Source organism: Carettochelys insculpta, chromosome 13 (assembly GCF_033958435.1).
Source record: "Carettochelys insculpta isolate YL-2023 chromosome 13, ASM3395843v1, whole genome shotgun sequence".
NCBI classification, from domain to species: Eukaryota; Metazoa; Chordata; order Testudines; family Carettochelyidae; genus Carettochelys; species Carettochelys insculpta.
In genome coordinates, this window is record NC_134149.1 from 29,511,815 (window position 1) to 29,534,202 (window position 22,388).

The 22,388-nt window shown below is 45.8% G+C and overlaps 1 protein-coding gene across 3 annotated transcripts in view; it reads right to left on the reverse strand.

Annotated features, from left to right (window-relative positions):
- The window catches only part of RPS6KA6 (ribosomal protein S6 kinase A6), a 173,843-nt gene that overhangs the window by 131,561 nt on the left and 19,894 nt on the right, over window positions 1-22,388 (reverse strand). For 2 of the 3 annotated variants that reach the window (XM_075008154.1, XM_075008153.1), the window contains exons 3-5: window positions 12,555-12,671; window positions 9,996-10,077; window positions 8,543-8,623 (exon numbers count right to left, since the gene is read on the reverse strand). In XM_075008154.1, the coding sequence (XP_074864255.1) occupies window positions 8,543-8,623; window positions 9,996-10,077; window positions 12,555-12,671 (280 nt within the window). Of the gene's footprint in view, window positions 1-8,542; window positions 8,624-9,995; window positions 10,078-12,554; window positions 12,672-22,388 lie in introns of those variants that run through there. The other variant, XM_075008155.1, reaches the window with a different exon arrangement.

Consider the following 22,388-nt stretch of genomic DNA (forward strand, 5'->3'; position numbering starts at 1 on the left):
TCCTCTTATTCCTATCAGCAGATAGGGGACTGTGAAGTTGGCAGGGTCCTTTCAAAAAGGACCTCTGTCTGGACAAGCTCCGCTGGAGCTAAACACGGCCATTTTGAAGAGCAGCATGCTAATGAGGTGCTGAATATACATTTCTGTGCTAGTGTACACAGCCCCAGTGATGTTCTAGTCTGTTTTTATATTAGACTATTATTATTATACCTAAAATTATTACAAAGTAGTAGCTTTAAAAACTGAAAAGCGAAATCTGTGGGAAATATTGCAACATTTGTAGCAAGTCGTTGGGGAGCTTAATACTACAAGTTGAACCTCTCTCATCCAGCAGCCTCGGGACCTGACTTGTGCCAAACAAGAGAATTTACCAGACTACAGGAGGTCAGTATTGTGTAGCCGCATTACCAACACTTCCACTGCACATTGGGTTCTTAGAAGACATTTGGAGTAAATTAGAGCTAAATAACAGCTTAGAACACAGAGCCAGGACTGGTAGCTGTAAGCAAACTTTATGGAACCACAGGAAACCTGGACACACCCTGAGGAACTAGAGGAACTTGGACACACCCATGAGGAAGAAACAAGAGGAACTAGAGGCCCTGGCACAGTCTAAGCAGCATGAAGTGGTTGGAATACCCGAGATTTGGTGGCATGACTCACATAACTGGAGCACGGTCATGGAAGGGTATAAATGTTTAGGAAGGACAGAATGGGTAGAAAAGGAGGAGTTGCACTCCATGTGAAGGAGCATTCTGATTGTTCAGAGCTCCAGTATAAAGAGGGAGAAAAACCAGTTGAGCATCTTTGGTTCAGCTTAGAGGTGGAAGCAATAGAGATGATGTTGTAGTTGGTGTCTGATATAGACCACCTGATCAGGGAGATGAGGTAGAAGAGGATTTTTTCAGACAGCTAAGAGAAGCTTCCAAATCACAGGCCCTGGTTCTCATGGGTGACTTGAATTATCTAGACATTTGTTGGGAGACAAATACAGCAACACACAGACAATCCAGGAAGTTTCTGGAGAATGTTAGGGATAACTTCCTGGTACAAGTGCTGATGGAACTGACTGGGGCCACACACGATTTGACCTGCTGCTCACAAACAGGGAAGAACTAGTAGGAGAAATAGAAGTGGGTGGCCACCTGGGCTGCAGTGATCACAAGATGGTAGATTTTATGAACCTTACAAAAGGAAGAAAGGTGAGCAGTAATATACAGACCCTTGATTTCAAAGGAGCAGACTTCAACTCCCTGCGGGAACTGATAGACAGGATCCCTTGGGAAACGAAGATGAAGGGGAAAAGAATTCAGGAGAACTGGAAATATTTAAAAAAAAAAGTCTTGCTGAAGGCACAGGAACAAACAATCCCCCTGCATAGTAAGAAACGCAAATATGGTACGCAACCAGCTTGGCTTAACAGGGAAATCTGTGGTTGACAAACTCAGGAAGGATGCATATAAGAAGTGGAATCTTGGACAGATGACTAAAGAGGAGTATAAATATACGGCTGGAAAATGCCAGGCAGTAATCAGGACAGTAAAGGCACAACTGGAACTACAGCTGGCCAGAGATGCGAAGGGTAACAAGAACGGTTTCTACAGGCATGTTAATAAAAGGGTTATCAGGGAAAGTGTGGGGCTATTACTGGAGGAGAGAGGTAACCTAGTAACAGATGATGAAAGAAAAGCTTAAGTACTCAATGGTTTTTTTGCCTCAGCCTTCACAGACAAGGACAGCTCCCACACCACAGTGTGAGACAATACAATATGGAAAGGTGGAGGGCAGCCCTCGGTGAGGAAGGAATGAGTTAAGAGCTACTTAGAAAAATCAGATGAACACAGATCCATGGGTCTGGATTTAATGCACCCGAGGGTACTGAGAGAATTGGCAGACATCACTGCTGAGCCTTTGCCCATTATGTTTGAAGACACTTCGACATCGGGAGATATTCCAGATGATTAGAAAAAAGCAAACGTAGTGCCCATCTTTAAAAAAAGGAAAGGACAACCCAGGGAACTACAGACCGATCAGCCTTACCTCAGTACCTGGGAAAGTAATGGAAGGGATCCCCAAGGAATCCATTTTAGAGCACTTGGAAGAGGGGAAAGTGATCAAAAGCAGTCAACATGGGTTCACTAAGGGCAAGTCCTGCCTGACCAATCTGATTAGCTTCTATGATGAGGTAACAGGCTTTGTGAATATGGGCAAGTCAGTAAATGTGATGTACCTTGACTTCAGAAAGCTTGTGACACAGTCTCCCACAACATTCTTGCCCATAAGTTAAGGGGGCATGGATTGGATCCATGGACTATAAGATAAATAGAAAGCTGGCTTGAATATTGGACCCAACAGGTAGTGGTCAGTGGCTCAATATCTGGATGGCAGTCAGTTTAAAGTGGAGTGCCCCGAGGCTCGGGTCTGGCGTTGTTCAACATCTTTATTAATGACCTGGATGAGGGAGTGGATTGCACCCTCAGCAAGTTTGCAGATGACACAAAACTAGGGGGAGAGGTAGATACATGGGAGGGTAGAGAGACAATCCAGAGTGGCCTGGATAAATAGTAGAATTGGACCAAAAGAAATCTGATGCAGTTCAACAAGGAGAAGTGTAGAGTCCTGCAGCTGGGGCAGAAGAATCCCAAGCATTGTTATAAGCTGGAGACAGACTGACTAAGGAGCAGTACAGTGGAAAGGGACCTAGGGGTTATGGTGGATGAAAGGCTGTATATGAGTAAACAGTGCGCCCTTGCAGACAAGAAAGCCAATGGCACATTGGAGTACATGAGGAGGAGCATTGCGAGCAGATCTAGAGAAGTGATTACTCCCCTCTATTTGGCACTGGTGAGGCCACATGTGGAGTACTGTGTTCAATTTTGGCCCTCCCAGCACAGAAAGGATGTGGATGTACTGGAGCAGGTTCAGTGGAGGGCAACAAAAATGATTAAGGGGCTGGACCACATGACCTATGAAGAGAGGCTGAGGGATTTGGGCTGATTTAGTTTACAGAAGAGAAGACTGAGGGGTGATTTAATAACAGCCTTCAACTTCCTGAAGGGGTGCATTAAAGAGTGTGGAGACATACCCTTCTCAGTGGTGACAGGCAGCAGAACAAGGGGGAATGGTCTGAAATTACAGAAGAGTAGTAAGTTGGACAGTAGAAAAAACTACTTCACCAGGAGGTTGGTGAAGCACTGGAATGCCTTGCCTAGAGACAGTCATGGCTGGGATGACTTAGTTGGGGTTGATCCTGCTTGAAGTAGGATGCTGGACTCAATGACCTCTTGCGGTCCCTTCCAGCTCTGTGATTCTCTGATGAATGGTCGTCCAGCTAACTAAAATCATGCCAGATTATGGATGTTGCTGGACAAGAGAGTTCCAGATTCAAGAGGTTCAACCAGTAGCACCTGCATTCAGAAGTTACCAGGCTGTGAGGGGGTGTTCTCCTCACACTGGCCTCTGAGAAGGTTAATTAGGCCCAACAGCTCTAATCAATCAATAAAGCAGCCAGTCACGAAGAGCAGACTGCAGTTCCTGGAGCAAGGGGGGGTCTGAAGTGAAAAGGGCTGGCTAATAGACACCATTAGAGAGGGCAGAGTTAGTCCCCAAGACTGCCAAGAAAAGAGGAGCCACTAGCAGACAGTGACCATCCATCCCGTTTTGGCCAGGACAGCTACGTATGTCAGGCATCAGGAAGGTGTCCCGACTTATTTACACAAAAAGGCTAGTTGTCCCATATTCACACCCCCTCTGCTGAGCTGCCCTTCACTCAGGTCAGCACAGTCACAGCTGCAAGTACCAGGTGCTGGCTGGTGAGCACGTGTAGCACATACTGATTGGCCAAATGTGCAGGCAGCAGCAGGAGAGGGAACCAGCAAGGGCTGTGCCATAGGGTAGGGGTGGGGGGTAATGTGTGTCCCCCACAGTCCTTTTTGCTGTCCCTCCAACCGGGGGACATCCCCACCCCCAACCCGAAGGCACAGCTTGCAGGCCTGTTCCCTGCTCAGGGAAGCCAGGAGCCACACCCGCAAGGCTGCAACCCAGTTCCCAGTGCCATGCGGCGTGGGGCAGCCAGGGAGTGCAACACACGTGAGGTGGAAGCTTCTGCAGGACAAACACCCCTGGAGCTTGGAAGTTCCCTGCCAGGATGGCAGCCCCAGTTGTTGGCAGTGCAGGGCAGCCAGGGAGGTCTCATGCATCAGGGAGGCAACCAGTTCCAGCAACCCCAGTGTGGAACAGCTGGGGCACCCTTCCGTGTTGGGCAGCTGTGGAGGAGCCCTCACCCTTCCTCATTGCGGTAGCAGCCGCAACGTGCCCCATTTTTTGGGGCAGCCTCCCCCTGCAACCAGCCCCCTTCTCTACCTGGCTGCATTCCTGGTGCCCCATGGCTGGGCAGCCACCTCCACAGCCAGAGAGGACCCCCCTGCAGGCTGCAGCCTTCCTCCTCTGCACCTCCACTGAGAAACTACAGCCCCTGTGCCGAGGGCCACCACTGCAAGGCAGGAGTCCCCCATCCAGTGCTCCAAAGAGGAGCAACAGCAGGGAATGGTAGGGCTAAATCCTGCATTCCCCACGTGCTCCCTGCGAAGAAGCCTCTGGAGCTCATACACCAGAGTCAGAGCCAGATTAACCTCCTGTGGGCCTGGAGCCCAAACAATTATGTGGGTCTTTAAGGGGGAAAGGGAGCATGGTGCAGGACTGAGAGGCAGGTCTTTCTGAAGAGCAGTAACCATTTACTTGTAAACATTTTTAACCTATTAGTTATAAAAAAGAAGTATGTCTTTTTAAGGGGTGCTCAGTAAACAATGTTATTTTGAACATTTGGACAGCATAGGTCTGATTGATTTCCATTCAACTCGCTGAAGCAATTTTATGGTGTTCCCTATTTGGCATAGGGAAATATGGTCACCCTAATCTAGCAGTAACAGGGGGTACAGAAAGGGAGGGAGACAAAGGATCAGATTCTGTGCGACTTGCTCATATATACATGTACTAACTGGGAGAAGCCCTTGCACTAAAATTACATTTTAACCTTAGTGATACATTTTAAACAGAGCCTGATGATCAAATTTTAAATGGACAATCATGTTTAACTTCTGTGCAGTTGGTAAAAAACAGAGGTGACCATACGTGAAATGTAAACCAAAAGCTTCCCCCACCACCTAATTTATTGTGCACCTCTGAAAGCACTTCATGCAGAGTTCGTTTCAGTTTTCCCCCCATAAAGTCAGTCAACTTCCGCTTTTGTCTGGTACAGCAACAAGGGAGAAAAATATTTTAAATAAGAAAATTAAATACTATAACATTTGCTGGGGTGGGAGTTATAGTAGCTGAAACCAGGCTTAATTTATTTTAAATTGAGTGGATTTCAAATTGACTGTGTCCCTCTTTATGAAGAAAACTAGTTACAAGGGAAGGGGAGAACACCCTCCAGATGGCTGAAGTAATAGGATGGAAATCCTTGAAACCTCTGCCAGCAGACAAACTACACGACCAACATCAGAATCCAGAATCCAATGAAACTTTCAAAAATAAGATTGTGGAGTGAGTCTGACCATTGTTAATGAGAAAATAAAGCAGCATAAAAGAAGGAAAACAGAAGCCAGTGCTCCAAAAGGACTACAGTAGTCTCTCAAGTTATGTGAGGGTTGCGTTCCCACACACCCTCGCATAATTTGAATTTCACATAAGTCAGGGGGCAAGGGCTTTTTACCCAGTCGAATGCACGTTCTGTAGCCAGGGAAGCAGCAGGATCACCTGGAGCTCCTTTTGAAAGGTAAGCCATGGGGTTGGGGCGGGGGGGCGGGGGGGGCAGCTGGGGAAGGTTAAGCCTAGCAGGGGTTGGGGACATGGAGGGGGGCAGAGGGGTTAAGACTGGGATGGTGGCTGGAGTTGAGCCAAGGCCACACGGCCCTGAGGGGGCTTGAGCCGGAACCACATGGGGGGGAGGGTGAGCTGGGGCCGGTTTGAATGGGGACCATGCAGCGGTGGGGGGCAGGAGGGTTGAACCAGGACCAGGGTTGAACCAGGACCAAGGGGGAAGTGAGCTATTGAGTTGAACTTCACTCACATTAGTGTGAGTGAAGTGCAACTCAGAATCATGTACTTCGAGAGATTACTGTATAATAGAGTGTTCAGGACCCTGAGAAGACATTCCTGGTGGTTTTCATGACCTTTGAGAATTTATTTCTCTTAAAAAAATTAGAATATTTTAATTCTTCGTCTCAAGAAAAAAGTTTTTAAACTATATGTGATGCCTATTTAGATATTTTCTTGGGCCTTGCTCACAAAAGCTCATTACCCAATAAACAGAACAGTACGTTTCTCAGGTGCTATGGGACTGCTTGGGGATTTTCCCGGTTTACTGTGTTGTTTATAACTATCGTAGGTTTTTTAAAAGTGATGCAAAAAGATAATTAGGTTTTATTGATTCATTACTTAGGACTTGTTTAAAATATGTTAAACTGATCACATGCATGGTTTATTTAATGTAGTCTTTAATCACTTGGAAAAACATTACCTTCATCTGGACTGAATTGGAACAGATGTGTACATATGAGAAATGTATCCCCAAGAAGTTTCCAATTCGCCCCAAGATGTATTTATATCTCACAGAAGAAAACTAAGATAAAAGGCTAAACTGACAAACCTTCTACACCAGCAATACATCATGCACAGGACTGGGTACATGCTCTGAGACGGTGATGTGTAAACCATAGTAATGAAAATTTATATATAGAATCACAGGGCTGGAAGGGACCTCAGGAGGTCACCTAGTTCAGCCCCTTGCTTCAAGCAGGATCAACCCCACTAAGTCATCCCAGCCAGGACCTTGTCAAGCCAGGACTTAAAAACCTCAGGGGATGGAGAATCCACCACCTCTCTAGGCAACATACTCCAGTGCTTCACCACTCTCCTGGTGAAGTAGTTTTTCCTAATATCCAACCTACACCTCTCCCTCTTCCACTTCAGACCATTATTCCTTGTTCTGCCATCTGACACCACTGAAAAGCTTCTCCCAGCCTCTTTGGAGCTCCCCTTCAGGCAGTTGAAGGCTGCTATTAAATCACCCCATAGGTTTCTCTTCTGTAAACTAAATCAGCCCAAATCCCTCAGCCTCTCCTCACAGGTAATGTGCTCCTGCCCCTTAATCATTTTTGTTGCCTTCCACTGAACCTGCTCCTGCACATCCACATGCTTTTTATACTGGGGGTGGGGGGAGCAAAACTGGGCACAATATTCCAGACATGGCCTCACTAGTGCTGAAGAGAGGGGAATAACCACCTCTCTAGATCTGCTCACAATGCTCCTCCTAAAGCACCCTAATATGCCCTTAGCCTTCTTGGCTACAAGGGCACACTGTTTACTCATATCCAGCCTTTCATCCACCATAACCCCTAGGTCCCTTTCTCCTGTACTTCTGCTTATAACTAGTCAGTCCCCAGCCTATCCTGGAATTCTTCCGTCCCAAGTGCAGGACTCTACAATTCTCCTTGTTGAACTGCATCAGATTTCTTTTGGCCCAATCCTCCAATTTATCCAGGTCACTCTGCATCCTATCTACCTCTCCCCACAGCTTAGTGTCATCTGCAAACTTGCTGAGGGTGCAATCCACTCCCTCAGCCAGGTCATTAATAAAGATGTCGAACACCACCAGCCCCAGACCCGAGCCTCGGGGCACTCCACTTTAAACTGACTGCCATCCAGATACTGAGCCACTGACCACTACCTGTTGGGTCCAACATTCAAGCCAGCTTTCTATTCATCTTACAGTCCATGGATCCAATCCACACCTCCTTAACTTATGGGCAAGAATGTTGTGGTAGACTATCAAAAGCTTTGCTGAAGTCAAGGTACGTCACATCCACTGACTTCCCCATGTCCACAAAGCCTGTTACCTCATCATAGAAGCTAATCAGATTGGTCAGGCACATCTTGCCCTTATGCTTGGTAATTATAAAAGGACTGTTAACGTACTGTGTATTCAAACCTCACAAGGCAGAAAAGAATGTTTTATTTAACTTTGCAAAGGTTGACCCTTCAGGAGAGGCTGGAATGGAGTTTATCTGTTAAAGTCACTGTCTGTAGATAAACCATCCTCAAGGCAAGAACATTTTTTCCTTACTATCCTTAAGTAACAGAGAGGTAGGTGTGTTAGTTTGTATCTTCACAAAACAAAAAGCAGTCCTGTAGCACTCTAAAGACTAACAAAACGATTTTATTAGCTTTCGTGGAACAGATTCGCTTCTTCAGATCTGGAAAATTCTGGTAAATGTAAACTGACTAAGAAAATTTAACAGAAAGAAAAGTAACACATACTGGAAGGTAACAATTTCAGGTCATCTTAGCCCAGCTTTCACAATATCTGTTTCTGTTTACAATACCTTAACACAAGTACAGCAGAATAAGATTACAGTTGATGTGCTTAAGGAAAGCTAGGTTTTAGAGCAAATACACTCCCACTATTAAGAAAGTGATGACTAATGTCCTTAACACACTAATCCTGCCAAAAATATGTGCGTAACAGAACAAAAATACCAACCGTAGTGCAGTTTGACGATAAATGGATGATTTACTTCTACTAATATATCTCTCTCCATCTTTGTACGAACTCTATCTCGTACTGAAAAAAAGGAGAATAGTATTAAACAACTCTCTATTTCAGTAAGAGTAAAGGTATGGTGGGAAGGAACAGATAGTAAATTCTCAATATCCAGAGAAATACAAAATCATCTTTATTTTCCCTATAAATTGCTGATTTTTATTTGGCGATACTATATATTCTCTCCTACCTCCATATATTTTCTTTTTCCACATTCTGCAACAAATCCATGGCCTCACAAATTTCTTTTAAAGAACTGCAAAAAGCTGGGGAAGGCTGGATTGTTTGGGGGGGCGGGAGCGGGTTTGGTTGGCTGATTGGGTTTTTTTAGGACAGAGAGGACTTCAATTAACTACAACTTCTGGATTCTGCCCCCTGTGGTTATGTTTTGTCTATTAAGACCATCTTTTGGATTTTCTACCAGTTAACACTTCATGCCCAAATATAATCCAAAGTGGAGTGGAATCCTGTGAAGTACCTTGTAAAGACAGAAATCTAATATATATTTTAGAATATACCTGTCCATTGGTGCTATGTTGATTCAAGAACACCTCATAAACTGTAAGAGCTACAACCATGAAATTTGGTATGCAATTGCCTCTTACCCTAACTTAAACCAAGGTCAGGATTTGGTTGTGCCTGGAAAGTGGGAAATGCCTGAAATCCCAGGATTTCCCAGAACATGGAAAGGGAGGGGCACCAACAAGAGGATTACATAGTGCAGACTTACTACTGGGGGCAACAAGTGCAGGGAACAGCGATATGAGAGTGACGACTGTGGGGCAGCCATGGCAGGTAAACAGTAGCTAAGTGCAGACAGAGCTCTCCACCCTGCCAGGTGAGGTAAGTGCTCCTTTATCCCAACTACCATCCTTGCTGCTCCCACACACTTAGCCTCCAATCATCTGCATAAACCATTTTCCACACAGAGAAAATAAAAAACGTACTTCACTTAAATACCTGAGTAATGTGGGGCCACTTTGCTAGTACCTTATAATTTGCCTTACATTGCCTTTCACAATAAAAGCAAGGTTGATCTACAATTTTACATATGAACATTGTTGAGCAAACGAGAACGATGAAACATACATGAAAACTGTTTGTAATTCTCTTCCTGTAATAATAATAAAAATGTTAAATGGACTTACAGAAGGTTAATATGAAAACAATTAAAGTCATCTGGCTGGATGTTTGAAATAATTCTAAGGCCTGAGCTCAAAAATAATAAAAATGAAATAAAAATACTTGACGTCAATGAAAGGATTATGAGTTTACTAAAGGAACAGATTGTTTAAGACAAAACTATTTAATACAGAAATGTTTACTATATTGACTTCACTACAGGAAACAACAAAAATGTTTTCCAAGACCATTATAGAGGAAATGCACTTACCTTTTAGAGAAGCTTTTTTCAATACTTTCATTGCATAAAGCTGCCCAGCATCAGGACCAATTATTTTCCTCACAAGAAAAACCTGACCCAAAAAATATTTCAAATTATGGCTAAAGTTGTTATATATATAAACAGTGATCTAGTTCAACAATAAGTTAGTACTACATCATGGTCTGTTTTATTATGAGGAAAAGAGCACAGAGACTCTGTTCCAAATCATAGTTTCCACAGGGGGAAAAAAATCCTAAAGTGACGGGTGGGGGAAGGGAGAAAGCAGCAGGTTTCCACAGTATGCCATCTTGTCGAAAAGCCAGTTATTAAATACTGTAAGGGAGTACGGAATCTTCTTTTGATTGGGTGTAGAAAGCAGCACAGAGATGCTAGTGCACACACACAAACACACTCCTGCAGGGTGAGCGACACAAGTAACTGTACCTTCACCTCCACAGGCAACCACATGGCAGGAAGTAGAAACTTCCAACCTTCCTGAAGCAGCTACACCTGTGCTGTAGACACATTTCAGATTTGCTTCTCAGATCAGATTAAATTAATGTTTACTGAATGAATATTAACTTGCATGCCACGTACCTATGTATTTTACACTAGTGCATTGGGAAAGGCAACGTGTGAAAAAGTTGTCCCTAGCTCTGTCTCCTCCCGTGTAAGTACTGTGTAATCTCAAATACATGAAGGCTTCACACAAAGGCCTCTGAAGCCTTTATATGTGGGGAGTATGAGGAGAAGGGAGTGGGGAAATAATCCCTTTAAGACTGAGGCGAGGGGCAGGGAACTGTTTTTAGGTCAGGAGACCAAAACCAAAACCAAAACCAAAAACAAAACTAACAAAAAACCCTCACTAATAAGAATGCAATACTGGGTCAGACCAAAGGTCCATCTAGACCAGTATCCAGTCTGCCAACAGTGGCCAATACCAGGTTCACCAAGGGAGTGACCGAACAGGTAATAAGCACTCTCTCCTGCCATCCATTTCCAGCTTCTGAGAGAGGCTAGGGACAACATTTCTTACCTATCCTGGCTAACAGCCGTCAATTAATGTTAGACTGGACAAAATGCTAGTTACTACACAACAGGGAATAATCCTACATTAGCAGGGGGCTGAGCAGCGAAGACCTTCCCTGTCTCTTGCTTGTGATAAAATACATATTCCACATGTAGAGAAAGTAACTTTGGAAGGGGATACATGAAACTTACCACAAGTATCAAGTGATACTATGTACCCTCCCACAAGGTTTTTATTAGTGATGTAACAGAGTATTAAGTTACACGACTAACCAATAATCACCTGCTTACTGGTTACTGTTACCAGTTTCTTGCAGGACCCCCACCCCAGTTAAACTGGGAGTGGCTGGCTCAGCTCTAGTCCTGCTTGTGCCAGGATCAGGCAGGTTCCCCCCGTCACTCTGCATTTAAAAGGCTGAGCCAGCACACAGGCTAACTCAGCTTCTATCCCTTCCCCCCATTCCTGCTGCTCTGCGTTTAAAAGGCTGAACTGCAAACAGGCTTGCTCAGCTTCTGTCCCCACCATGGGGATTGGGCTCTTTCCTCCTCCTGACACCCCTGCTGCTTGTGATTTAAACTTTAAATTAATTTCAGAGTGTCAGGAGAGTGGGGAGAGAAGCTGAGCCAGCCTAAGTGCCACTCAACCTTTTAAATGCTGAGTGGAAAGGGAAGGGAGGAGGGATAGAAGCTGAGCCAGCCTGTAGGCTGGCTCAGCCTTTTAAATGCAGAGCACTGGGAGGGCAGTTAGAGTAACTGACAGAAATGTTGGCAGTTACTTGGTTACCAAACTACTTGCTCTAATATTCCAAATTTTTATCTTTCTCATGTGCTACGAAAATGAACTCCACTGCTACATCTCTTCTGCAAGAAACTGACAACTAATCTTAGCACAGACAACAGGAAGAATGGAGGTCCAGTACTGGTCCTAATTAGACTGACTTGTATCAAACAAAAAAAAGTAAAGAATGTTAAAATGACAGGCAACAGTTGTTTTGCGGTTCAAGGGAATAAGGGGCTACTGGGCACAAGGTTTAAATGTTTTTAATACTTTCACCTCCACACACAACTTGCAAGACAGAGAATAGCCTTCTCAAAACAAACTACTCTTCCCAAGAGTGTGCATGGCCTCTAAACACTGTGCCCCTTCTCTACCTCATTTTCAAACTGCTGACATTTTCATTATTCTACATCCAACACTGCAACCCTGTTACTTACATGAAAAATACTCTAATTTAATGGGACTCTTGCCCACACGAGGACAGCAGGATTGTGTTCCTAACGCTAAGCATGTGCTGATCAATGGAGAAATACTCCTCTGTCTGCAGAGCAGAACATGCAAGTTCAAAGGTCTCAAGAATCTATCCCTATCCATGAACACTGAAATTCTTCTACAGCAAAAAAGGTATACCTTTGACAGCAGTTAGAATTCAAAAGCTATAAAACCAACTAATGCATGTCTCTATTCAAGTTAACAAGTAGGACTAAGTAGATGTCTGTCAGAAGTAGAGAGTTGGAATGAAAAGGAAGTTTGTCTCTTACCTTTCCAAATGATCCCTGACCAAGAACCTTCAGTAATTCAAACTGTGCAGGATCTGCTTTCTCGCACCCTTCTTTCACATGGTGGGTAATAGGAATTTCTTTCACATTTCCTTCATCCTGTCAAAAAATGAAAGGGTGGGGGCATGAGGGAAGGAAACAATACAACAACAAAAAGTATTAGACTATTTATCCCTTATAAGACCCATACAAGACCTGCTGTGTTTTGTAGATAACTGTTGAAAGGACACTGATGTTATTTTTCATAATTTTAAAAAGTGATGCTCCTTACTGTTTATATTCTCTTTTAGGAACCTTGAACCTGAAGTCTGTTTTCTCACCAAATACCCCTCCACTAAGAGAATACTCTTTATTGGATGGTTGTAAGCAGCTATTACAAGTTTTCCACACAAAGGGAATTACAGCATCACTAAAGAGATACTCTAGCTTAGGATGAGATGGCACTTCCATTCTAAACCTCTGGGCTTCAATTCTTTTTAGCTTTCTCAAAAATTATCATTTGGGCCTGAAATTTATGCTTGGCATCGTCCAGAATACTGTTAATGAAAGTTTACTGACAATTCATTCATCCGCTTAAGTTAACTGAGAATAAAAGCAAAAATCAGAACAAAACAACAAATGAGGTCATTGACCTAAATAACAGAAGGATGTGTGTCATTTAGCAACAGTCAACACGATATAAATAGTCTAAGCATAAGAATTCTTCATCCACTGGAAAAGTCACCCCTGCAATATGTAAAATCATTCACACACAGATCAGTCCTTGCTGTGATTAGTACATTATTTTCAAAGTTGAATACAAATCTAAGGTAGGGTAAGAGATTCACCAGGTCTTCCACTGTTCTAGTTGCCTCCTGCAGTAATAGCACCTTCTCTAAGAACCAGTGCAGATGACAGTATAGAAATCTGTATGTGAAACATGACAGCAGACACTATAAAGAAAACCCAGGGAGCCAAGGTGAAACCAAATGAGATGATGTACTGCAGATAGACGTAACCCTGGGTGAATGAGAGAAACTCCTGGTGAGCCACACAGTTAGAATATAAAATACACATCCTTCAAATGAAGTTAAGTGCTTGGGTCTACCACAGCAATAAGAAAGGTCATTTGAGCCTTGAAATAGTTGAAGGTAGAACAGATCAGATCAGATCAGATCTAATGAGAAAAACATTGATCTGTTCCTTGAGCACTGAAAGCAGAAGTAAATAGACTCCAAAAAATCTTGCCTGAACTGGCAACGAGCTCGTTGCTTTCAAACCTTAAAAGCGCCAAAAATTGCTACCCACTACCTCCTAAGTTCCAAAGCTGTCTTGAGAGAAGATAAGTAAAACTTGATACACATGCTATGGTACTAGCACCTCAGATATGGGATAATGGGAAACGGAAAGGCAACGCTGCCTCTTGTAGGAGGAAGACTGGCTTTCTGGCATCAAAATTTTTCCACGCCCAGTTTGATGAGCAGGAAAGCTACTGCCCAAGGACATGCATCAAAGCTCCCACGGTCAGCTCTGAAACGTTTCCTAAGGGAAGCACAGATATGAAAAAATCACAGATGATCTGGGGAAGTTCAGCTGATCCTGACTATAAAGCAGGAAAAACTGTGCTTCCTGTAAAGTCCCTCTCCTTAAAGCAGTGCTTCTCAAACTTTTCAGTCGATGGCCCATCCCCCTCAAAACCTTCCCAGAGAGCACCACTCAACCACCCATGATGATAAAACACATTTTGCTTATCTTTAAATAACTTAAATACTAAATTATTCATATCGGTCTACTGAAACATAAAACTGTAGATATGCAGCTGTAACATAAGTGGGGGGCTGCAGGTCTGGAGATCCGGGGGGACTCCCTGTTGCAGTGGGAGGACAGTCCCAAGTCTGCAGCCCACCTGCAAGATGGTCATGAACCAAACCAAGAACCACTGCCTTCAGGACTTGACTCAAGGCATCCCCCCAAAATCCTCTCCTTTGACATAAAGGGGACTGCTGATAGCCATACTCAAAGCTACCCAAATTAACAAGGAGAAGTAATGAAAACACTTCTGGGACAGTATCAAAGTCAAAGCCCAAGGTTAGATGTAAGCTTATTAAACTTTATGCACAGGCAAATAGGTTAATTTTCTCCTTCAGTGCAAAAAGCTACAACTGTAACATGAACTGTATCTTCGGTAACAAGATAATTTCTCCCTGAATTAGACTAAATGCCCTGAGACTTCATTAACACTGAGATAAGGTCACCTGCCAGTTTCTTGCGCCCTTCAGAATGAGTGGCTAAACTTAAATCTCTGAAACTAGAAAATATAAAGCACATGCTAATCCAGAACGCAGCTTAACTCTGATTTCCCTGGACCTGACAGCAACCACATGGAATGGTCTAGTAAATGTTTAACCTTTGCAGCACTAACAAGGAAACTGGTAGATTGTCCAAGCGATCTTTTGAAAGGCAATCTTCCAGAAGACCACCTTAAACTAACCACCTTTTGAAAGAGCGCGTCTATACACCAAACGACGATCGAGCTTTCGATCCGAGACTGAAGCGTTCTTTTGAAGAGTGTGTCCACGCAGCCCTGGCCGCTCTTTCAAAAGAACAAGCCAGGAAATATTGCGGACGGGTTGCATGGCTGCCAAGCCCTGCCAGGGGCCTGGCTAGATGCTCCCTTAAATGACCCCTCCTCAACACCTTTGCCCTGCACACGCTGCGGGCTGCCAAGCCGTCTGCAGCACACCAGACCACATGCACTTACTGGAACCATAGTGGAGACCCCCATGGATCACCAGCAGCTCCCCGACAGGGAATTCCTAGATGCCATGGTCCACCTGGTGGCCAGTGCTCACCACAGCCCCTGCAGCTCCTCCAGCTGGCCACTCCCCCAGCCGCCATCTTGCAGTGCTCCTCCACAGGGCAACATCTGTGCCCCCTCCCCCAGGGGGTTTGGCGCTTACGGAGCTATCCCACCAGCACCAACTGCTGTGACTAGGCTGACGACCGCTAGCCCCAGAACTTCCGCACAACCAAGCAGTCGTTTCTGGAGCTTTGTCACTGGCTGGCCCCTGCCCTCCAGCAACATGACACCTGCATACGCCATCACGATCTGGAAGCTGACCACTCTGGACAGCCAATGGTCCAAGGGGCACCAGTTGGGGGTGGGCAAGCTGACCATCAGGGCTGTCCTCACAGAGATAAGGCATACAAAGGTCAGACACCCACCATGGGAAGGAAGCTCCTGGGCAAGGGGGACCCTCGGGAACCAGAGAGGAGGGTCTGGATCACCCCTCCACACACTCACAAGCACATATGTCCTCCATCCCATGCAGGTCATCAGGGTAATCAATACCATCCGCCTGTGAAGGGTCATCCAGGCCAGGGATCTTAATGCTGGCATTGTGGGATTCACTGCGCTGGGGTTCCCCAACTGTTTTGGAGTGCTGAACGGGACCCCTCAATCCAGGCCCCAGACCACAGTGCAGGATGTTTTATTAACAGGAAGGAGTACCACTCAGTGGTGCTCCAGGCCCTCACAGACTCCACACTCAATGGATGCTTAATGGGAGTGTGTGTGGGCTGGTCAGTCCAGGTGCACTATGCCTGGGTCTTCTGGAACTGGAGGCTCAGGCAGCAAATGGGAAGAAGGGACCTACATCCCTCCATGGGAGCTCCCAACTGGGGACATCACCATGCCCCTCTGCATGGTGGCCAACGCTGTCTAACCCCTGCACCCATGGCTCATGCAGCCCTACGCTGGCTTTTTAATACCCACCTCAAACAGGTCTGCAGCCCTGTGGAGTGCACGTTCAAGTGCCTGTAGGGCTGTGTGAGGGACCTCCTGACACAGCCAGAGGTCAGCCTCCGCTATGTGCCCACTGTTGTGGGAGCATGCTATGAGAAGCCAGCCCATGCCCCACACTGGGGTGCAGATTAGGGAGGCCCCCCCAGGATGCCCAATGACCCTCCCACAAGCACCCCCCAACACACCTCCCCACTCACCCACCCCTCACTACTCCATCATACCCTCTGCCTGCACATGCGCCCCTCACCGCTCCCCCACCATTCAGAAGGGACACGGGTGGTGGAAAATAAACTCTCGAATGAAATATATTAACTGTGTGAACAAGACAAACTGAAAGTAGCTTCAAAAACGAGTCCTGTGGCACCTTAAAGACAAACAGATATTTTGGAGCATAAGCTTTTGTGGGCAAAGACCGGCTTCATCACACGTCTTTGCCCACAAAAGCTTATGGTCCGATATATCTGTTAGTCTATCAGGTGCCACAGGACTTCTTGTTGTTTTTGAAGACACAGACTAACTCAGCTACCTCTCTGATACTTGTGAAAGTAACTATATACAGTGGGGACAGGGGGAATATACACATTGTGAGGTACAGAGGGGCACCAAAACTTGGAGGGGGGGGTCATGAGCCGCAGCAGCTGCGGGAGCCCCTACTGCTCCAGCTCTTGGGGGCCTGTTGGGGCTGGGATGGGGCAGGGACTACATGGAGGTAGACACGGGGGAGGGGTGCAGTGGCCTCAGGCTCAGCAGGTTGCACAGGGAAGGGAAAAGGGGGAAGAAGGGCCTGGCTTAGCTTGGACCGCCCTGGCCATGAGCCAGTGGCTGAGTTTCAGCATGATGGCTGTGGGGAGGTTTGGCGGGAGCCAGGAAGCGAAGGTAGAAGCAGTGGGGGAAGGGGAGTGTCTTGAGAGAGGGCCGCAGTAGGCTCAGGCAGCCAGTCAGTCAGGGCCTGGGTAAGGGTGCAAAGGGCCACCGCCACCTCACCCCAGGCCTCCTGTTGTCAGGCCACATCGGCTGCTCCAGCACCAGTCACTGCTGCAGAAGAGGGTTCTGCTCCCCACAGGCAGCTCTGTGGGTAGTGGCCTCCTCATTGCAGCAGTGACGTGGCATCCTGGCACAGGGCCGCATGAGCTCCAGTGGTGGGGGGGGTGCCCCAACCCCCTCTGCATCTACAGCAGTGCTCCTCTGCCACTGGATGGGGCTGGCCTGGCCCTGGGACAGTGGAGATGTGCCCCTCACTCGCTGTGGGCAGGGCTCCCCCACACCCACTGTCTGCTTGCCTGGCCACCCTGGGGGTTCTGGGCACTGAGGGGTCCCCACTTGCGTAGCCCTCCCCTACTGCCTATGCATGTGGCCGGCAGTGCTGTCCACAGGAGCAGGTGCTGAGACACACACATGGCTGTCCAGGATGCATCCGTGTGACTGGCCTCCTGCCAGCTGTGGCACAAGCAGGCACTCCTCCTCACACCCTGGTGTGTGTGATGTGCCAAGGACTTACCTGAGGCTCCCTCGAGGAACTCAGGAAAGATCCTGGTGAAGGGTGCCAGGCTTGATGACCCAGATGGGAGGGCAATCCCAAGCATCTCATTACTGGACCTGTCCTCTTCGGAGGTCAGCTCCTGCTCCTCTGGGGGTAGTCCAGTCTGAGGGTCCCAGCAGGTCTTTCGGCTCTGGCTCAGGCCCCCAGTGTCCAGCACTGTGACTGGGGGGCTGCTTCTTTGGTTCCAAAAGGCAGTAAAGCTCCTCACAGTGGGAGCAGATGGTGGGCACTGCCCACAAGGAGCCCATCGCATCTTTGGCCCTTACATAGGCCTGCCACATTTATTTAACCTTTGACCTGACCTTGTCTGGGGAGGTGGGAGGGTGTGCCCACAGGCATTCAGACTGGCAAACAGCTGGGGGAATGCTGTGGCACCAGTCTGCAGCAGGACCTCTTCTTTCCCCCAGAGCCCAAGGAGGTCTCTGACCAGAACGGGGCCTGCTTCTTCATGCACTGGGTGGACCCCTGCAAGCCCTCTGCCCTCTCACTGGAGGTGCCCTGGGGGGCTGCAGATTGGCAAGTGAGTATATTGCTGCTAAAATGCTCTCAGCTCCCTGCCATGTGGTTTCTGGGTCCCCAAATTTTTAAACATGGCCAGATGCAGGGAGCATAGAGCTCCAGTCGCGCTGGCCAGGGCATCTCCGTATGACAGCTGGCTGGCTCCATGAAGGACTTCTTTTTTGAAAGAGCAACCCACGGAGCATCGACACAGGTTTTCTTTTGAAAGAGAGTTTTTCAAAAAAAGGCACTTCTCCTGAAATGGGAGTGGAAGAGCACTTTCGAAAGAACACGTGTGTGTAGACAATCTGTGGGACGTTTCGAAAGACCCCTTCTTTCGAAAGATTTAGAAAGGAACTGCTATTGTAGACATGGCCCTGATGTCTTGACATTAAGACTGGATGCCTTCATTTTCCTCCTTTTACTGGTCCCTCCCTAAAGATAGGCAAGATTTCATGCATAGAAAAACTGATACATAATTAAATGATTAAATGATTCATAGCTGAAAAAATTCTTCACAACTGCCTGGATATTATAATTTTACCAGCTTACCGAGAGTAACAACAGAAGAGAAAGAGGGATGAAAAGAAGAAAAAAAATAAATCAAAAGCTTTTTTAAGAAAGAACCATCACCACCCACTCTCAGTTGTGTGACAGAACCTCTTTCCCCTTTTATCGAGGTGGTGGGGGTGGTCACTGCTACTAAAGCTTGTGAACAGCTCAGGTGACATCTTCGCTGCTGGCAAACAGCTTGAAAATTGAAACACAAAGCAGTCAAGTAGCACTTTAAAGACTAGCAAAATGGTTTATTAGGTGAGCTTTCGTGGGAGAGACCCACTTCTTCAGACCATAGCCAGACCAGAACAGACTCAATATTTAAGACACAGAGAACCAAAAACAGTAAGCAAGGAGGACAAATCAGAAAAAGAATCAAGGTGAGCAAATCAGAGACTGGAGGGGTGGGGGGAAAGGTCAAGAATTAGATTGAGCCAAGTATGCAGACAAGCCCCTATAGTGACTCAGAAAGTTCCCATCACAATTTAAACCATGTGTTAATGTGCCGAATTTGAATATAAAAGCCAGCTCAGATGTTTCTCTTTCCAAAATGGTGCAATAATTCCTTTTCAGTAACACACATACCTTGAGGTCATTGACAGAATGGCCCATTCCATTAAAATGTTGACTAACTGGTTTGTGGATCTGGAGTGTTTTGATGTCTGTTTTGTGCCCATTGACCCTTTGTCTAAGGGAGTTAGAAGTCTGTCCAATATACAGAGCATCTGGGCATTGTTGGCACATGATGGCATATATGATGTTAGTAGAGGAGCATGAGAAAGTGCCCGTGATTCTGTGAGTAACCTGGTTAGGTCCAGTGATGGTATTTCCAGAGAAGATATGTGGACAAAGCTGGCACCAGGCTTTGTTGCAGGGAAAGGTTCCAGGACTGGTGTTCCTGGGGTAGAGACCGTGGCTGTTAGTGAGGATCCTCATGGAGGTTGGGAGGTTGTCTGTAGGAGAGAACAGGCATGTCACCCAGGGCCTTCTGGAGTGTGGCATCCTGATTAAGAATAGGTTGTAGGTCTTTAATAATTTATTGCAGTGGTCTGAGTTGGGGGCTGTAGGTGATGACCAGTGGTGTTCTGTTCTTGGCTTTTTTGGGCCGATCTTGGAGTAGCTGGTCTCTGGGTATGCGTCTGGCCCTGTCGATTTTTTTTTTTTTTTTTTTTTTTTTTTTTTTTTTTTTTAACTTCTCCTGGTGGGTAATTCAGGTTTATGAATATTTGGTAAAGTTCTTGTAGTTTTTGGTCTCTGTCAGTTGGATCAGAGCAAATGTGATTGTACCTAAGAGCCTGACTGTAAACAATGGATCTAGTCACGTGTGCAGGATGGAAACTAGAAGGGTGTAGATAAGTACAGCTATCAGCAGGTTTTCGGTACAGTGTGGTACTGATCAGGCCATCCTTGATTAGTACTGTAGTGTCCAGGAAATGTATCTCTTGCATGTTGTGATTGAGGCATAAGTTGATGGTGGGGTGTAGATTGTTAAAGTCTCTGTGGAACTCCTCTAGAGCCTCTGTACCATGGGTCCAAATCATAAAGATGTCATCAATGTATCTTAAGTGTTTCGTCCCCTATTACCACTCCTCTACTTCCTCTTTGTTACTATTCAGCTTGAAAATTGAGTGTGGGAACAAAAGAAAACAGAATTATAGAAGTAGAGTGATTTGCACACATAGTAAGATTACTAAAAGATGTACAAATTTAGAATTTGTTAAGTTAAATACTCAGAACTAAAGAGGAAAGACGAATAGAGACAGTCCAGCTATGCATCAAGAAAAATACCATTTCTGCAAAATATGTTATTTCACCAAAAGCAAAATGTTTAGCGGTGACATTTTCCCAAAAGAGAGAGAGCGAGCACGAGTGCATACAAGAGAACAGACTTTAGGTGAATTATTGTTATGTTCCTCCTGCTGGAAGAAACAGTGGTTCAAGCAGCTGTGCACCGCCACCCAGCTGGGAGAAGCCAGGGGCTGCATGGCTGCCCCACCCACTTACCCCAGCTGCCCACACCCACAGCCAGGGGAATTCCAGGGATCTCCCCAACACCCCCCCCACCCTGCAATTCATGCAACTGCCACGTTAATCGAGGGATTACTCTAATCTTTCCTCTGAAGCAGGCAAAGCAGGGACTTGAATGTGGGCCTTCCACATTGCAAGCTAGAACCCTAACCAGGCCATGGAACGATACTGACACACACCTATCTGATGACAAACTGGTTTTCTGAAAAATGTTTGAAAGCCATCGAAAAGCCATCCAAAGCAGAAATTGAGAAATTTTCAAACATCAGAAGTTATGGTAAAACTGAACTGTTGTCCTTGGTCAGTTCTACTGATTAACATTTCAGAACTGCATATACTAATCCACAAACTCTAAAGGTATTTTAATAGGAGCAACTTTCTGACAGAACCACCAGTGCTCAGTTCCTTTCTTTACCTTTCTTTCCACCAGTTAACCTAAGGAAGCAAAGCACAACTTACTATATTTCTGTAGCCTTCCCGTCAACACTCCACAATGTTTTGCTAGGAGCAGTGGTAAAGCTACTTCATTTTAAAGAAGTCTGGTTTTGTGAGCACAAAGAAACTGCCATTGGTGACTGATGCCTGCAGGGCAAGTGAAAGGACAGGAAGGGGCCAGGAGTGGGCACCCCATTTAGCAATTAACATTTTGGCAAGAGCACAAGAAGTGGTGCACCTCCCAAGTCATGTCATATGCATCATCAATGGAAACAGGAGCTGAGCTATAATGGTGCAAAAATCCCTAATGTAAGAAAGTTCTTACATCCTCCTTCTATACAATACAAAAACCAAAAACACTTTCAACTGGTCTTCATCCTACATGCATTAGGAATCAAAATTATGTTTACATCAGCAAGTTTGCGATGGTACAGAACACCAAAGCAGTCATGTCACTGTAAGATCATTCATGTACCCACTCCATGCTGACAGGAGATGCTTTCCAGCTACACTGGGTGGTTTAATTATATCAACAGAAAAGCTCTCTCATCACCTTGCACTGTCCACCCTGGCAGTTCTGTCAGTGTAACTTACATCACTCAGCTGTGCCTGGATTGCCAAGAACTGCTGGAAAAGAAACGCAAACTGCACACCACATTTGTGTATCTCTTGCCGACAGCAGTGTTGGGAGAGGCCTTCCCAACATTTGGCCCATCCACACAGGGCAAAATATCGGGAAAATCCTCTCTACCGAGACATCCCTTTTCCCAGGGATGTTAGCAGAACGCTCCCAACGCGGCAGACTTCTGCCAAGAGACTTCCAGTCTCCCAACAGAAGCCTGGAGTTTAGACATCGCCTCAGAGACATATTTTTCACACCCTTTAGCAACATAAGTTATACTAACAAAAGTGATAGTGTAGTCATAGCCCAACTTTTCCTTTAACAAAATACTAGCTTTCAAGTTGCCTGATGACA